At 32.3% G+C, this 16,519-nt stretch overlaps 2 protein-coding genes across 3 annotated transcripts; both read left to right on the top strand.

The window, feature by feature from the left end:
- Positions 1–1,729: 1,729 nt before the first annotated feature.
- On the top strand, positions 1,730–4,855 carry LOC112526024 (expansin-like A1). 2 transcript variants are annotated; one of them, XM_025136400.1, is made up of 6 exons: positions 1,730–1,763; positions 2,030–2,107; positions 2,576–2,685; positions 2,784–2,962; positions 3,963–4,095; positions 4,610–4,855. In XM_025136400.1, the coding sequence occupies exons 1-6, from the start codon at positions 1,730–1,732 to the stop codon at positions 4,853–4,855; spliced, it is 780 nt and encodes a 259-aa protein (XP_024992168.1). The 2 variants fall into 2 exon arrangements, with proteins under 2 accessions (XP_024992168.1, XP_024992167.1); XM_025136399.1 differs by lacking the exon at positions 1,730–1,763 and having other exon boundaries at positions 1,972–2,107.
- Positions 4,856–8,875: 4,020 nt separating this feature from the next.
- LOC112526150 (coiled-coil domain-containing protein 124) lies at positions 8,876–14,706 on the top strand. The gene is made up of 3 exons (XM_025136546.1): positions 8,876–9,517; positions 10,775–10,894; positions 14,422–14,706. The coding sequence occupies exons 1-3, from the start codon at positions 8,957–8,959 to the stop codon at positions 14,434–14,436; spliced, it is 696 nt and encodes a 231-aa protein (XP_024992314.1). The 5' UTR covers positions 8,876–8,956; the 3' UTR covers positions 14,437–14,706.
- Positions 14,707–16,519: the final 1,813 nt, after the last annotated feature.

Genomic DNA, 16,519 nt, shown 5'->3' with positions numbered 1-16,519 from the left:
TATATATATATATATATATATATTATAGAGTAACAAAAAAAATTACCTTTTAAAAAGTATTTTCTCTTTTTCAAAATGTCAAAATCCATTAAAATACAATAAAACTTGTTTTAATTTCAATTTAATAACAATAATTTTTTTATTCTTCTTATTTATTACCAAATTTGATCCGTAACAGTAAAATCTTGTAACTATTGATAACGTAGATATAAAGTTGTCAAAAGAATAATAGAAACTAACTTCTCTCACTTTTGTTTCGGAGCTGAGAGAAGAATGCACACCGCCTATCCTAATCAAATTGCTTGAAAATTACGAGATTTGCATATGCCATGACAAGATTGTTATATTATATTGAAGATATTGGTTGACATTGTACATTGTAATTTCTTGATTACATGAAAAAATGTCATTTCAATAATAATTGATGCCATCTAGATCCGAAATAATTTATATGAAATAAGAAAAATTGAACGTTAATTTGTTATACTACTTGAATTTTTTTTAACCATAAGGGTGGTGCCTGATTGGTTTGAGCTTAGCTCCAAAAGTCAAAAATACCAGAATGTCTCAGGTTCAAATCTAAAGAGGAAAAAAATTCTCGTGTGGCCACGAAGGTTCAAATGCAGTGACTCCTGATTATTTGCAAAGCAGATAGTCTCCTTGAGATTAGTCGGCTCCCATAGCGTGTTGGATATCCAGGTTAATAAAAAAACTCTTTTTTAAACCATAAACTAACTTACTAATTAAGCATAACTTATTGTTTATTAATACAAAAATTACTAAATTATTCGACCTAGACATGCAATCGATGGAGAAGGAAATAAAACATTTAGGTGTTATTTGATAAAATATCATAAATACAATAATAAATAAATTATTAATTACCTTTTAAAAAATATATTTTTAGAATGCCAAAATACAATAAAATTAATTATTTTTAATTTCAATTCAATGTAACAATTTTTTAATTCTCCTTATTTCTTACCAAATTTGACCCGATAAATTTTGTAACTATTAATAACGTAAATCTTAAGTTGTAAAAAAAAAGTAACTTCTCTGGTTTCTATTCTAGAGCCAAGAGGAGAATGCACAATTAATGTCTATCATTTAATCGAGTTGTTTGAGGACTGTTATATTTGCATTTGCAACAAAAACTATTATATTAAAGATACTGGATGTCCAGTTATGATTCTTGCTTATATAAAAAATGTCATATCAAAATCACCTGATTTCAATTAAGCCGAAAATTGTTTATAAAGTAAAATGTGTATGGAATATTAAAGATACTGGTTGTCCAGTTGTAATTCTTTACCCGATTATATATGTTTGAGCAAATGCATGTTTCATCCATGTGGTTATATATGTGTTTTTAACGGTCCTTGTTCATTCTATGAAAAATTCAACTGATCACGTCTTTGTGGTTGCATTTTTACAAGTCGAGTCCTTAATGTAACTACAGGCTCCTAGGTTATTGATTTATATAGGGAGCGAACTTGTTAAAAATTTGCAACCACATGGACCCAACTCATTAAACATGCAACCATGAGGATGTAATTCATTAAAAACGCAACCACAACATGTTCCGTTAATTCAAAAAAGAGACAAGGACCGTTAAAATTACTTAATCATAAGGACGATCTATTTGTTTTAACCTTTAGTCAGTTATACATTAATTCAATTGTAATGCTTTAGCATTTACTCTTTTAGCCGATTATGATTCTACTTCAATATGTCAATTTGTCTTTGTAAGACATTTTTGTTATTTTAGCCTATAAAACTTTCAATATAACGTATGAGATAAACTTTCATGTTTTAATTTATTTATTACTCGTTTAGTCGATATATATACTCTTTATACACATATATATATATATATATATATAAAATAGGGCCCCACTATGAATTGACATATAATCCAAAAATCCATTTCTGCTTACAAATCAAAAACAAGAACACACACTCAACAAGAAAATGGGATTCTTCTATTTCTGCTTCAGCTTGTTTCTTTCCATCTCCATCTCCATCTCCATCTCTTCCATAAATGCATGTGATAGATGTGTTCATCAAAGCAGAGTTTCTTTCTTCCCAAAAGCTTTTTCTCTTTCTTGTAAGAAATCTTTACTCAGTCATGTTTTCTTTAAAGATTTCTTGAAAAGTCTGCAAAGAATAAACCTCTTCAAAATCAGTGACTGGGAGTGGGTTCCAAGATCACTCCATAGACGGACCTAGAGGGGTGGTTAGGTGCCACGTGCCACCGTATTATAGAAGGTGCAATCGTTTTATATGGTGTCACCGTATCCAAAAAAAATTTGGTCCGTCCTTGGATCAGTCAATCCGTTTTCTTTCCCTTTTATTGGATCTTTACTTGAAATAATCATTACTGAGGACCCAGATGACATTTCTTGAAATAGTTTTGTGGGTGTTCATCAGTTTTTGCAAGCTTTGTAGCATGAAACATTTGATTATGACCCCAAACATTGGTTTTTTAGTTGAAAATATCAATTGTGAGATCGACCCATATAATATTTCTTGAAATAATTTAATGGGTATTGATTAATTTTTGAAAATAATGCAGCTGGAGCATGTGGGTATGGTTCCTTAGCTACAGCCTTGTATGGTGACCATCTTGCTGCAGCTGTTCCTAAAATCTACAAATCCGGGTCGGGTTGTGGCGATTGTTTTCAGGTTGGAATTCATATATATTTTACATTCTTCACCCTGGTCTTTATCATATTATGTAGTGAAATTGTGTCTTGAATGAGGGTATGGATGTAATTTTGCAGGTTAGATGCAAAGATTCTTCTCTGTGTACCGAAAATGGGACTCGAGTGATAGTAACCGATCTGGCTCAAAGCAATCAAACAGATTTTGTGTTGAGTCACAGAGCCTTCATAGGCATGGCTAAGAAGGGCATGCGTCCATACTTGTTGAAACTTGCTGTTGTCGATGTGGAATATAAAAGGTAAGGGTATTTTAGATATTTCACGTTAAGGTTTTGGACACAAATTTGATTTTATAGGACGTATAAAGTGTTATAAAAAAATACTTTATAGGATTTAAGTTTATAGGACTAAACCAAAAAGCATTATATCTAAAAGTGTTACAATAGGTTTATAAGACGTTTTTAGACATTTTTAACTAGTTTGTTTAGGACGTTTTGAAAAAGTGTCCTATAAACACAAATGTCGTATAAAAATGGGTTTAATAGTACAATTTATTTTGAAAAATGTTTTAAAAAATTTGTTAAAACATATAAAAACGTTCTATAAACATATTGTAACATTTTTAAATATGACGTTTTATAGTTTGGTCTTATAAGTTTAAGTTCTATAAAGTAGTTTATTAAAACGCTTAGACAATTTAGTCGTCCTATAAAGCCAATTTTGTTGTAGTGATAATTCATTAATTTTCATTTACTGTAACAATTTTTTTCTTAATCAATGTAACAAAGTTTAAATTTGTGTATTTTTTTTTTACCCATTTGACTGATAAATATTGATCTTATAATATTTGATAACATAAATATCAAGCGTATTGTCATGTTCACTATAACCCTTTTTTTAAACATTTTATGAAATGATATTCACGTTATCAAATCTTACAAAATAAGAAACATAGTTGAATATATAATTAGAAGAAAAATTATTTGATAACTGAACCAAACTTTAGGGGTGTTTGGGATTGCTTATAAAAACAACTTATTGACTTATTCCGACGTGACACCAGTAATAAACACTTCTGAGTGTTTGGATAAACAATTTATACCGGTACCAAACTGGTAATAAGAAGTTTTGAAGAAGTTAAACCATTATAACTTATAATAAGTTGATAAAGACTTTTGTAGAAAAGCATAAGTTGTTTCAAATAAGCAATCCCAAACACTCCCTTTACTATTTTTTTTGCCAAAGTTTTTAAACGAACAAAGTGCATGATTTTAACCCCTTTTTCTCATTTAAAAACAGAATACCATGTGATTACAAAGGCCAGAAACTGGCTGTGAGAGTTGAAGAATCGAGTCAAAAACCTAATTATCTTGCAATCAAAATCTTATACCAAGGTGGTCAAACTGAAATCACCGCCATTGACATTGCTGAGGTACTTAAAAACCCTGCAATCATGACTTGTAACGTGTGCACACACCACAGTAAAATTGATTTTATACGACGCCTAGAATAAGAAGTGTTCTAAAAAAAAGTATTGCATAGGACTTGAGTTTATAGGACCAAATCAAAAAACATGACATCTAAAAATGTTACAATAAGTTTATAGGATATTTTAGGCATTCTAAATTTTTTTCGGGACATTCTTAAAATTTAATGTCGTATTAACCATTTTATACGTTACTATTTTAAAAGGAGTCTCGTAAAAACAAGTTTCCTATAAAAAGATGAGTTTGTAAGACATGTCCTATAAAATATCTAATACGACACTTTATTTTAAAAGCATCCTAAAAAAAACTTGTTAAAACACATAAAAACATCCTATAAACCTATTTTAACGTTTTTAGATATGACGTTTTATAGTTTGGTCCTATAAAACTAATTTTGTCGTAGTAGCAATACACTTATACTTTTTCTCTAATGTGTGGTTGGATTTCTTTTTTTTATAGGATGGTTCATCAAACTGGAGTCCTATGAACAGAATTTATGGGGCTGTTTGGGACACCAATCGATATTTGGCGGGTGCCCTGCAACTGCGGTTGTTGGTGATCTCCGGCTACGACGGAAAGTGGATTTGGGCCAATACTGTGCTGCCGGCCGATTGGGAAATTAAAGGGGTGTATAATTCTCCGATACAGATTGATGATATTGCTCAAGAAGGGTGTAGTCAATGTGATCAACAAATTTGGAATTAATTCTCTATTTATTTTAATTTTTTGGTCACATAATAGTTTTTTTTGGGGGGGTTTATAGAAATTTTATGGTAAAATATAATAATGTTGTGGACAGAGTTGGTAAATGATGTGGAGTAGTTGATATATTTTGCTCTACTTAACTCATTATAAATATATTACCTTCATTCATTATATTATATGGCTTTTATAGCATATTTACTTTGTGTTTGTTATTACAGTTCTTATTTTATATTGGTATCTTATGTTCAAAACTGAAAACTAAACATACTCAATATATCTGAGTTGTGAGAGTGTTTGAATAACCACCATACCTTTTTGTGGATGAAGAATTTCATATATATATATATATATATATATATATATATATATATACATATACATATATATAAGGGCTTAATCAAATGAGAGCTAATTAGTTTGTGGTAACTGTGCTAAATAAATGTATGCAAATATGTGCCCTACCCACAAGAATAGAACCATTTTGTTTCCTGAAAACCTTCGACTTGTAACTGAGACTAATGTCATCCAATTTTATATCAATAAACCAGATTGACAAAAAGTATATACATGAGGTTAGGTTCAAACGAGAACTTTCCCGGCCGCGAGAACTCCATGAGATATTATAAAAGTATAACAATATGAATGTTAAATTAAGGAAGAATACAATTGCTTGTTTTTTATATATAATTTGTTTTGGCTCCAATTTTGTTATATTATGATTATTTTTTATTTAAAAAAATAGCTATAAAAAATTGCAATTTCAATGCACATATATTAAGGGGTTGTTTGGCAGTTTCGGGAGCATTTGGTGTAGAATGATTAAGACATTCTGTATGATTTAGTACCGAATAGGAAATAATTATTTAGAAACTGTTCTTAATCAATGGTTAGAATGACGTGGAATTACCATTTTACTCTCAGTCTTATGTAAAATGAAAATTAATATTTAACAAAAGCTATTGTGGTGAATTTTCAGAATTGAGAGTGCGCCCTAATCAGAATCGAGAGTGAGGAGAGGATCGATTGCTGGTGGAAGTGGGAATGGAGAAGATCAGTTGCTTGCTGATGAGATTTGAGAGAATGAAGAAGCGAGAAATGGAGCACAACGTGGGGATGGGGATGGGATCTGAATGCTTTGGGGGTGGATTGTTAGTGGAACAAATCAGACTTGTTTAACTATTCAGACCTGTTAATTATTTTTTTCCATACAAAATAATGTCTGACCTTATCAAACCCTTCTTTCTTAATGACATCATTAAGAGGTACACAAACACACCCTGAGATCTCAATGTGGATCTTAACCCAACATGTAAAATGAGAAAATTACATGGAATATGTGGATGATAGGTCTTACCCTTATTTGAAAAGTTCAATCTAGAAGCCCATGTCCTTTTAAGCCAAAATTTACCTCTTGAAAACTAGACTTAATATGCCGTAAATTAAGATTAGAGATACAAAAACAGGAATTGCTAGACACAATAATTTATACTATCCATGTTTTGTTATGATGCTAAATCAAAACTATTGAATCCCTTCAACTTCTTTTTGTAGTGACAAAATCAGCAATGTTAACATCGATGTAGGGGAATTGGAAACGATGATGATTTCGGATCATTAATTATTAATTCCAACAATGGAAAGAAACAAGCGAAAAGATGACTAGAAGAAAGGAAGTTAAAAGTGTAACTATATGATGTCGTTTCAATACATTATACAGGCTTAGGGGCCGTTTACCAAACGCTTACTCGGGTAAGTGAACACCAAGTTATTTTACCTTACCAGATGAATATGGTAAGGATCAAGAATCTTACTTGGTAAGAGCGAGACAAGGACCAAGAGTCTTACCCGGTAAGTGAGGGTGACGCATTTTACCACGGTAAGCGCTTACCGTGTAAATTGTTGTATACTATATCGTTTTGGTGGACTAAAATCTTACATGGTAAGAAAATAATGGTGTTAAATTTTACCTGTAAATACTTACCGGGAAAATGTTTGGTAAACGGCCTCTTAGATAAACTGGCCTACCAAACATGTGAATCACAATGCAATTTATCTCTTCAAAATATTGTTTAGTGTAATCTCACTTATATTGATATATTGTTAATCATATATAATTTAGGGACTGTTTGACAATTGCTGAATGGTTTAGTGTAGAATGATTAAGTGGTCAGAATGATTAAAATGCTCTTATGATGTAGTGCAAGATAACATATAATTGTTTGGTAATTGTTCAGAATGAAATTAAGACGCTAAATAGTTAAGGGAGACCCAAAATACAAAATTATTCAGAGGGTTTTAGAACCATTAAGAGACAGACATTTTTTTGCTAAACAAGATTCACCTATCAGCGATTTAGAGGTTGCCTCTTAATGGAACTATTAAGAGGTAAACAAACCGCTCTTGAGATGAACCAAATGATATGGACATAAATAGTTAAAATAAATTTAAAAATCCGAAACAAATACCAATTAAACCAAAGGAAAAGTCTAAAAAAATCCAATGGACTTTAATGTTTGACATCATATTGGACAATTTTTTGAAACAAATAGGTCCTTAGACATTCTAAAATCTGTTAAATAACTTCTCGGGCTTTCTAAAACATGTTACATACATCTTTATAACTTGTACATCTGGTTAATGTGGTAAAATAATGAAAAAAATCTGAAAAAAACTAATGGACTTTCATATTTTGAACGATTAACTCCTTAAATATTTTTTAAATCAAAAAAGTACTTACATCTATAAAATAAAACAAATATACCAAAAAAATATTTACATTTAAAAAGATTACTGATAGAATTTATTTTAATTGAAAATAAAATATTTTATCAATAATTTTTGAATTAAAAAAAATTGAAAATGATTTAAAAAGAATCACTGATTAAATTTATTTTAATTAAAAGTAAAATACTTTTCTTATGTGATTTTTCAAATTAAATAAAATAAAAAAAGATTAGAAGATAAATATTTATAAAATTTATTTTAATTAGAAAATAAAATATATTTCGTTAATAATTTTTTTAAATTAAAAAATAGAAAATAATTTGATTAAATTACTAAGGGATTAACGATAAAATTTAATTAAATACATAATTAATTAAAATTCGTCACTAATTCATCGGTGAAATTATATCACTGACAAAATTCAAGCACAATTTTTCACAATTATTAACATGTAACCATGTTAAATCGACTAACGGTGGTCAAGTTAGCCATCAATTAGATATAAGTAATTCATGCATAATATACCAACACTAGTGACGAATTTTAATTAATTATATATTTAGTTAAATTTTATCGTTAATCCGTTAATAATTTAATTAAATTATTTTCTATTTTTTTAATTTGGAAAATCACCAACAAAGTATATTTTATTTTCAGTTAAGATAAATTTCATCCGTAATCTTTTTTTAATTTTTTTAATTTGAGAAATCATATACAAAATATATTTTACGTTTAATTATAATAAATTTAATCAGTACTTCTTTTTAAATCTTTTTTTTTAAATCACTAACATAATATTTTTTATTTTCAATTAAAACAAATTTCATCAATAATCTTTTTTAAATGTAAGTACGTTTTTGGTATATTTGTTTCATTTTATAGATGTAAATACTTTTTTGGTTCAAAAAATATTTAGAAACTTAATCATTCAAAATATGAAAATCCACTGATTTTTTTGAGAACTTTTTCTATTATTTTGCCATATTAACTAGTTTTATAGGTCATAAGAATGTATCTAACAAGTTTTAGAAATTTCAAAGAATTATTTAACAGATTTTAGAATGTTTAAATACTTATTTGTTCCAAAAAATTATCAAAAAACTTAATCATCCCAAACAATAAAGTATATTGGGTTTTTTAAACTTTTTCCCAAAACCAATGAGCCAGTGGGTTATTGGGTTGGGCTTTTGATGTAATGGGCCTTAAAGAACGGCCCATCATTGATGACGTGTTAAAACGGAACGACATTTCTGGAACAAAATGAAGACGCACTGACACCAACACACAAAATCCGATCAAAAGACTCATCCGATTCTCCAAACTGAAGGAAGAAATTGGTGGCAGAGGATCGGAATTTGTAATCGGAAAATCGTTACGATGCCGCCGAAGAAGATGGGAGTGAACAGCAAAGCGGAGGCCGCTAAGGCACGGAAGAGCGCCACCGAGGCTGAGCGTAAGGAGAAGGAAGCGCGTGACAAGGAGGAGAAGTACTGGCGTGAAGCGGAGGGAGCCAAGTCACGTGCGGCGAAGAAACGCGAGGAGGAATCGGAGAAACGAGCCGAGGCTGCCGCTCGAAAGGCGGAGGCGCGGCGACTGGCGGAGATTGAGGAGAAAGAGCTTGAGAAGTCGCTTAAGAAGGTGGATAAGAAAACAACTAGGGTTGCGATACCGGTGCCGAAGGTGACGGAGGCGGAGCTGAGGCGGCGGAAGGAGGAGGAGCAAGCTCAGATCTTGAAGAAGGCGGAGGAGGATAAACGGAAGCAGAGTCGAACCGCGAAGGAGGAGGAGTATGAGAAGATGATTCTTGTTGAGAATACTAATCGTGATGATGCAATAATAGAGGCTAGGTCAGTCGAGGAAGCGATTGCACAGATGTCGGTTGCCGATAGCTTGCCAGTGGATAAGCATCCCGAGAAAAGGCTCAAAGCCTCGTTTAAGGTGCGTTTTATGTTTTCAGTTGATTATTGGTGTGTTTAAAGCTCTTTGACATGTGGATTTTTTTTCCAGATTGTATGATTTGGGTATTTTTTGAAGTATGGGGCTTTATAAAATCCGATAAGTAACCAAATATCTATTCATATGTACACTAAAGGTATACAAAACTTGTAGCTGTTGAGTTCCCACTGTTTAGCTGCATCTATAGATTATTGGAGTTCAATTATATAAATAATTTAACCTTGATTTTTATTGGATAATTCATTTCCAGATTAGCTCATCCTCCTGCTATCACTGTAGACCATTGATCAATGTGATAAGATTGGCTAGATTAGAACTAATGTGGTGGGTTTGTGATGTTTTTGGTCCGTGCAATGCATTTTGGCCTGTAAAGTTTATTGATTCATACAAGGAGAGCTGTCTTTGCATTAAATTAGTTACCGTCCTTGCTTGTCTGAGTGTCGGTATGAACAAGTTTGTGTTTTTGTTAGTTATATTCTGCTTCTATCATTCTAAGAATGTAAGGTGGATGCAGTAATCAGAACAATTATATATTTATGTTTATTTAGGCAGCATTACTGACAATGTCGTCCATGGTGTTTAGTGTTCTATCTTGAGGTTTATTTGTAGTTTAGCATGTTCGGTCGTTGGTAATTGGGATGAGAATAATCATACATATGTTGCTTTAAGGAACTCATACAAATCTATAAAATTTCTCTCCACGTGATGCATGTTTTGAGTTGAATGGTTATTACTTTGGTTGATGAGTAGTTCAGTAACATAACAAAGCTCTCTTTCTCCTCCTGTTTATTTGTTAATCTTGTGTCTTCGTCATATAACCCAACTATGTTTGTCTAGAATTCAAATATTTCTTTTATAGGGCTGATTAACCGGTTAGGTAAGTGCTGTACTTCAAAAACATGCTTAGTAGTAGTTGATCAAAGTCATAAAGGCGAAAACAACCTATAGAAAAGAGAGGAGGAGAAATTCAACGAGTTTGCATTTGCATTGTATCTCATTATTTGTAACATGATGATATTCAAGAGAAGCTTCGTCATAGTGACCATTAATGCCAAAGATATAGCTTACCGATACATATCAATTGAAGTTCCTTGCGTTTATTTTGAACCTAAAAAAGCAAGGTATATGCAAACCTTGAGCATCATTAACATTCATTAATTATAGCTTAACTAGTGGCTGAATGGGCACTATGAGTATGCTCATCTGATCTTGCTTAATTATGGAATTATTTATTTGCAGGCTTTTGAAGAAGCTGAGCTTCCACAGCTGAAAGCAGAGAAACCTGGTCTCACTCATACCCAATATAAGGATATGATATGGAAATTATGGAAAAAATCTCCAGATAATCCACTTAACCAGGTAATATGATTGATCTATGTCTTTGATTTTGTTGTGCTATTTTGGTAGGTTGCTTGATTATGCATGATATTTTATTTTATCTTACAAGCATGCATGGTTGCATCTTGCTCTAACAAGTGTTATTCAAGTATTAGAGGCCATAACTTACCCCTTTTAATTATATTGGTATTCAAGTATTAGAGGCTACGCCATCATGATAAACTTTTAGTTATGACAACCGAGAAATAACAAAAAGGCCATTGAATTACATTATAAGGGGGTTCCTACAAACCACCTCTCAATGCCCTTAAGGGTATACAATATGACTATTTTGCTATTGAACCAAAATTTATATTTTTATCTTTAATTACTTAGAATATCTTTTTTCTATAGATACACAAATGCGATCCAGAAAACATACTTTGTGCAACTTTAATTAGATTAATATTAGTCGTCTTTTGATTTCTTTTTGAAATTCTACTGCTTCATTTTATTCTTCATTAACCATGAAGTTCTTACCTATAGGCTTTAACAAAATAGTCTTGCTGACAACAACATTCTGGACAACCCAAAGCTTCAACCATGAAGTTTTTACCTATAGCCTTTCAACCATGAAGTTTTTACCTTTAGCCTTTCAACCATGAAGTTATTACCTTCAACAACCTAAAGCTTCAACCAACACTATAGCTGATAACAACATTATGGACAACAGCAAAACAGCATCCATCAATACACGCTCGAGAAGCCCATGCTGAGCATCTCATCACAGCAAGAAGTTGTCACAATTAGAGCCCAAACCAACTTTGAACCAAGTCCAACATCTTCCAAACCAACTTTTAACCAAGCCCAACATCTACCAATGTCACCACCCAAACCGGTTATAAGCATACTAACTAGTTTAGCCAACTCATAGCACCCTTGCATATGGTGATGTGAACTAATATTCATGAGACCACCAAAATGTTGTCAACCTCGTTGCTTACAACTGCCTTTTACATACATATTAAAGAACCATATTAGCCCAAAATCTGTTTTGCCAAACTCACAAAAACAGTTAATATCAACATCCTACCACTGAGGCAACACATGGGGAAGATACCATTATGATTAATTAAGAAGATACGTAGAAGGTGTCCTTAAGAGACGACTTTCTTGAAGGACTAGATTTTGTTTTTCTTCACTTTAGATAAAAATGCTTTGAATAGCTTTAAGTTCAGGGATGATTTAGGTTTGGTTTGATATTGTTTTCTTTTATTCTACCATGACGCAATTTATATAAATCAAGGTTTCCTCAAAATAATACTCCCTCTGTCCCGAAAACAAGTGGATACTTTCAAAAGAAAATAAAGGGATGGAAAAGAAACGACAAGAAAAGGAAGGGAAGGAAAGAATTTTTATATTTGTGTTCTTGAGAGAGGAAGGAAAGAGAAGGAAAAAAATAAGTTTGCATGTTTTTGAGCAGGAAAATGAAGGAAAGATGTTGTTTTACCAAATATACCCTTATTTATTTTTTAGCTGGTTGTAATTGATGGGTAGACGTCATTTTACAAATATTTGTAATCACTAATATTTTATTTTGTGATGGAGGGAGTAAATTGCAAAGGCTGCACATGGGTTGGGATGGCCAGGTTGAAGGCATTTGAATAGCCCAACCCAATGTTTGTGGTTGAAAAATCTCAACACAACCCAACCCACGCAAAACTACAACCCAACCCAAACCATGCGGGTTGAGTTGGTCAGGTTGAAACTTTGGTACATCATTTTACAATCTAGCTAAGCGTTTATGTGTAAAAGAAGTAAATCAAAATAAGGACATTCAAAAAGGGCTAACAAATTAAAAAGAAGTTGAAGGTTCATGTAAATAATAAAGTAAAATTTCGGTTGTAGTTATAACTATAATTTTGAATATAACTAATTGTGGGTTGGTCTAATGTCCAATATACATATATTAATCAAGGACTTAACAATAATATTGAATCCATATTATGTGGGTTGAGTTTGAATTACCTAACCCAATTCCAATCCAATTGTAACACCCTATTTTTATATTTATTAATTACAATGTTTTAAGCCTTAAATACAAATATTTTGAGCAAATTAAGTACTCTAAAAAGGTTTCAGCAGTTGTAGCATCTATTAAATTATCATATTTTCAAGGCAAGTATCTTACAAGTAGTCTACAAGTAGCTTACAAGGCAAAGCATGAGAAATCAAACCTAAAGTGATGAGTTGTAAGGCTAGAAGGATGTGTTAGCAAGCTATTTGATGATTAAGCAGGTTTACTAAGCATGACAAAGCAAGTCTAGTAAGTATGACATAGCAAGCTAGTTGTTGGCAAAATTCATGATGACAAGCAAGAGCTAGAGGCATGATGTGTCAAGATTTCTCTATCTTAAGCATTAGGTGTTAAATTCTCATAAGAATACAACATGAGAGCAAAAAGAACAAGTAGTTGGTTGAAGTGTTACTATTAGTTCCATACCAAAAATAAGAAACCTCTCTCTATACATCATCAAGCTTGAACTAAATAATCAAAGGAAAAGCCAGGCATAATCAAGGTGAGTACCTTATGAGATACATGCATTCTATATAAGAGTACTTTATGCATTATAAGATGTTTTGGCATGTTTGCTTTACATGAAAATGTTGATACATCCATATATTCAAGATATGCATGATGATGTGGTATGAGTAAGTATGTGTTTTACACACATGACATGTTTTACACAAAGCAAGTCTAGTAAGTATGACTATACATCCAACATATGGGATATTACAAGAAGGGACGTCTTGCAAACTTCCCTTATGGGACAGCCTTTATGGACCCCGAGGTAAGCAAACCTCAAGGCAAGTATAGCATACTTACGTGTCTCAAGTGAGATCTCAAAAGAATATTTATGATGTAATTATAAGCTAAGTTATAAATAAAGCTAATTTCAAGTTCATATTCAAGACTTCGTTGTATCAATAAGAAAGTAACGGCTTCTAATATAGGATTTGGGGCGTTACATCAGTAGATGCGGTTTGTCCTAATTTTGTATCAACTATGTGTCGGGTTACCTCGGGCTGAGAGTTTTTCTTTTGGTTTTTCTTGGTTGGATTGGTCTGGTTGTTTGGTTTTTTGAGCACTCCTAATTAGTAATTACACCCCTAATGCTGTGTGGTATTAGCTAGGCAGTCAATATGAACACGAATTTGGTGCTATTGCAGCGTGATTTGTCGTGATTTTATTGCTACTGGATTATGAACTCATGGTGTTGAACACGCTTTTTGGTTTTGGGCTTTATAGTCATATTAGGGCATCAATGGCTGTTTTCATTCTGGCAGTTATCGAAACTGCTCAAACTCTTGATTGCTAGTATCGTTCCAATCTTTAGGGATAATGTGTTTTCACTTGATTGCTACGGTTGTATATATAACAAGATATTATAATCCATAACAATCTTGATAAGGAATGTGTTCTATTTTGGAGTTCCATAACAGGTTTATATTGCATCGGTAGATATAGATGCATCATAACGTCGTTTTGTATATATCCTTTTTTTCAGGTAGCCGAAAAATAGGTTGGCCAGACTTCAATCGAGATGCTATATCCACCTCCAGGAGAGATTTATAGAAAAGGATTGCAGTTTCATGTATAGTTGAGGTAACACCTAATTAAATTGGAGGTTTAGGTTGTGCACCATTATGCAGAGCATCTGTGATATGCCTTTCTCCTAAACCTTGTATGGTTTGGTTTGAACTTGTTTTCCTTTAAAGAAGTTAATAATTCTGTTTGTAGCTCTCGCTATATTTATATCTCATTACTACGTAGCGGTAGTTGTTAGTTTTCAGGTGTATGCTTCGTCTTTTATGAGTTCGATGTGGTTTTATAATATAGAGCTTGTAGGATGCATTTGGTGCGCTGGATAGGACGGATTTGACTGGATACTATAAAACTTGTGGTCTCACATTTTACGCGACATTAGATTGAGATGGAGAAGGACCTGAGTGGGATGATTTTGTCCCCCCGGAAAAAGTGGAACAAAAATAGGGTGATAAAAGGACAAAGACTGATAATTTACTAAATTATTTGTGTCAAATTAAAACTACTAAACTTTCCACGAGTCTTTCTTATCTTGCCATTATTCGTCCAAGTTTGTGTACTAAACTCACCTATAGTATATCCTTTGATATAGTGTAGGGGGTTATGTTCATGTGAGACTACAAAATAACACTGAAACTTCATAGCAAAACATTCTGAATGTATGGAAACAGTGAACTTTCACGGTGTTTTACTGTGAAGGTTTAGTGTTATTTATGTGGTTTCGCAGCTCTCACGAAAATAGTTTGGTCTCACATGATCTGGTGTAGGGTTCATTTGCATGGATGTGTTGTACTATGTGCAGGTCTTTGGAGGTTTTTTTGACTGTCAACTTTAAGGCCTTGAGATTGGTTGAGGTGTGTGCAAGTTGGTTGAGACGCAGGTTTGAGAATTAGAGCATTGCTGGTGTTTTGTATCACACCAACAAGATGTCACGGGAAGTAGGTAAAAAAAATGATTTTTTAATGATTAAATTTATATGCAAAATTGTTGATAAACAATAAACTTTCAATCGACATACAACTAAAAAATAAACAGTAAACAATAATTTTTAGTCATTTTTTTTTCTAATAGAAGGATATAATGGTCATTTCCTACGGTCAACACTTCATAAAAATCATTTTGGTAAACAACAATTTTGGTCAACGCTTACTTCAATGGTCATTTCCCAGAGGTCAACTCTTATCCTAAAGAGACTTTTTACACCGGCTAACACTCGCCCACAAATTTTGGTAGAGAGTCTCATGGTCATGGACGTGCGAGAATGGAAGTTAAGCTGAGAGGTGTGAAAAGAAATTTGTAACATTGATCACTTTTAATTCCAAACATAATCAATGAGTTGTGTTTTAAGGATGTTTTTGGTATGCAGACTACATGGGACGGGACGGGACAAAAAAAAATAGTCTCATGTTTGGCATGTCATGGACAAAAAATACATAGGATAAAATGAGACTATTTTTAAATTTCATGGGACAAAACTTAATAATTTTTGTTCCACCAAAAAAAGTGAAACAACATGGGACTAAATATAAAATGACTATGTTATCTTTTTCTTCTAATAAAAAACCTAATTATCCAACACAATTATCGAGCCTCCCTCAACACCTGTCAGTTCTTCTTCCATGTAAGTCATCGTTTTTTATTTTCATTTTGCTATTCAACCTGCTACTCATGTGTTTTTTTATTAGGATTTGGTCTTATTTAAGCTGGAGAATCTTGATACACTTGTCATAATTTTGTGGTTTTGTCACCACAATATTCGAGTCTCCTTTTTAAAAAATCACCCTGCCCAATGAGAGTAAAACTGTAAGTAACACAATGAGCAAGATATGGCTCTTGTTCACGGAGCTTTGGTTGTGAGTTCTCAGTCTTTTGATTGTAAAATCGAATTCTTGTGCAGAGGTAGCCGAGGTGATGCATGAAAACTATGTAATTAAAATATATTTTGGTTGATTTGTTGTCATTTTACAATCATTATATGATATAAAATAACATTGAACAACATTTAGGGGTAATATGATCATTTTAACAGTTTTGTCATGTTATGTCCTAGTCGTACCAAA

Source organism: Cynara cardunculus (genome assembly GCF_001531365.2).
Source record: "Cynara cardunculus var. scolymus isolate 2C chromosome LG 13, CcrdV1, whole genome shotgun sequence".
Lineage (NCBI taxonomy): Eukaryota > Viridiplantae > Streptophyta > Magnoliopsida > Asterales > Asteraceae > Cynara > Cynara cardunculus.
This window is presented reverse-complemented; position numbering and strand designations above follow the sequence as displayed.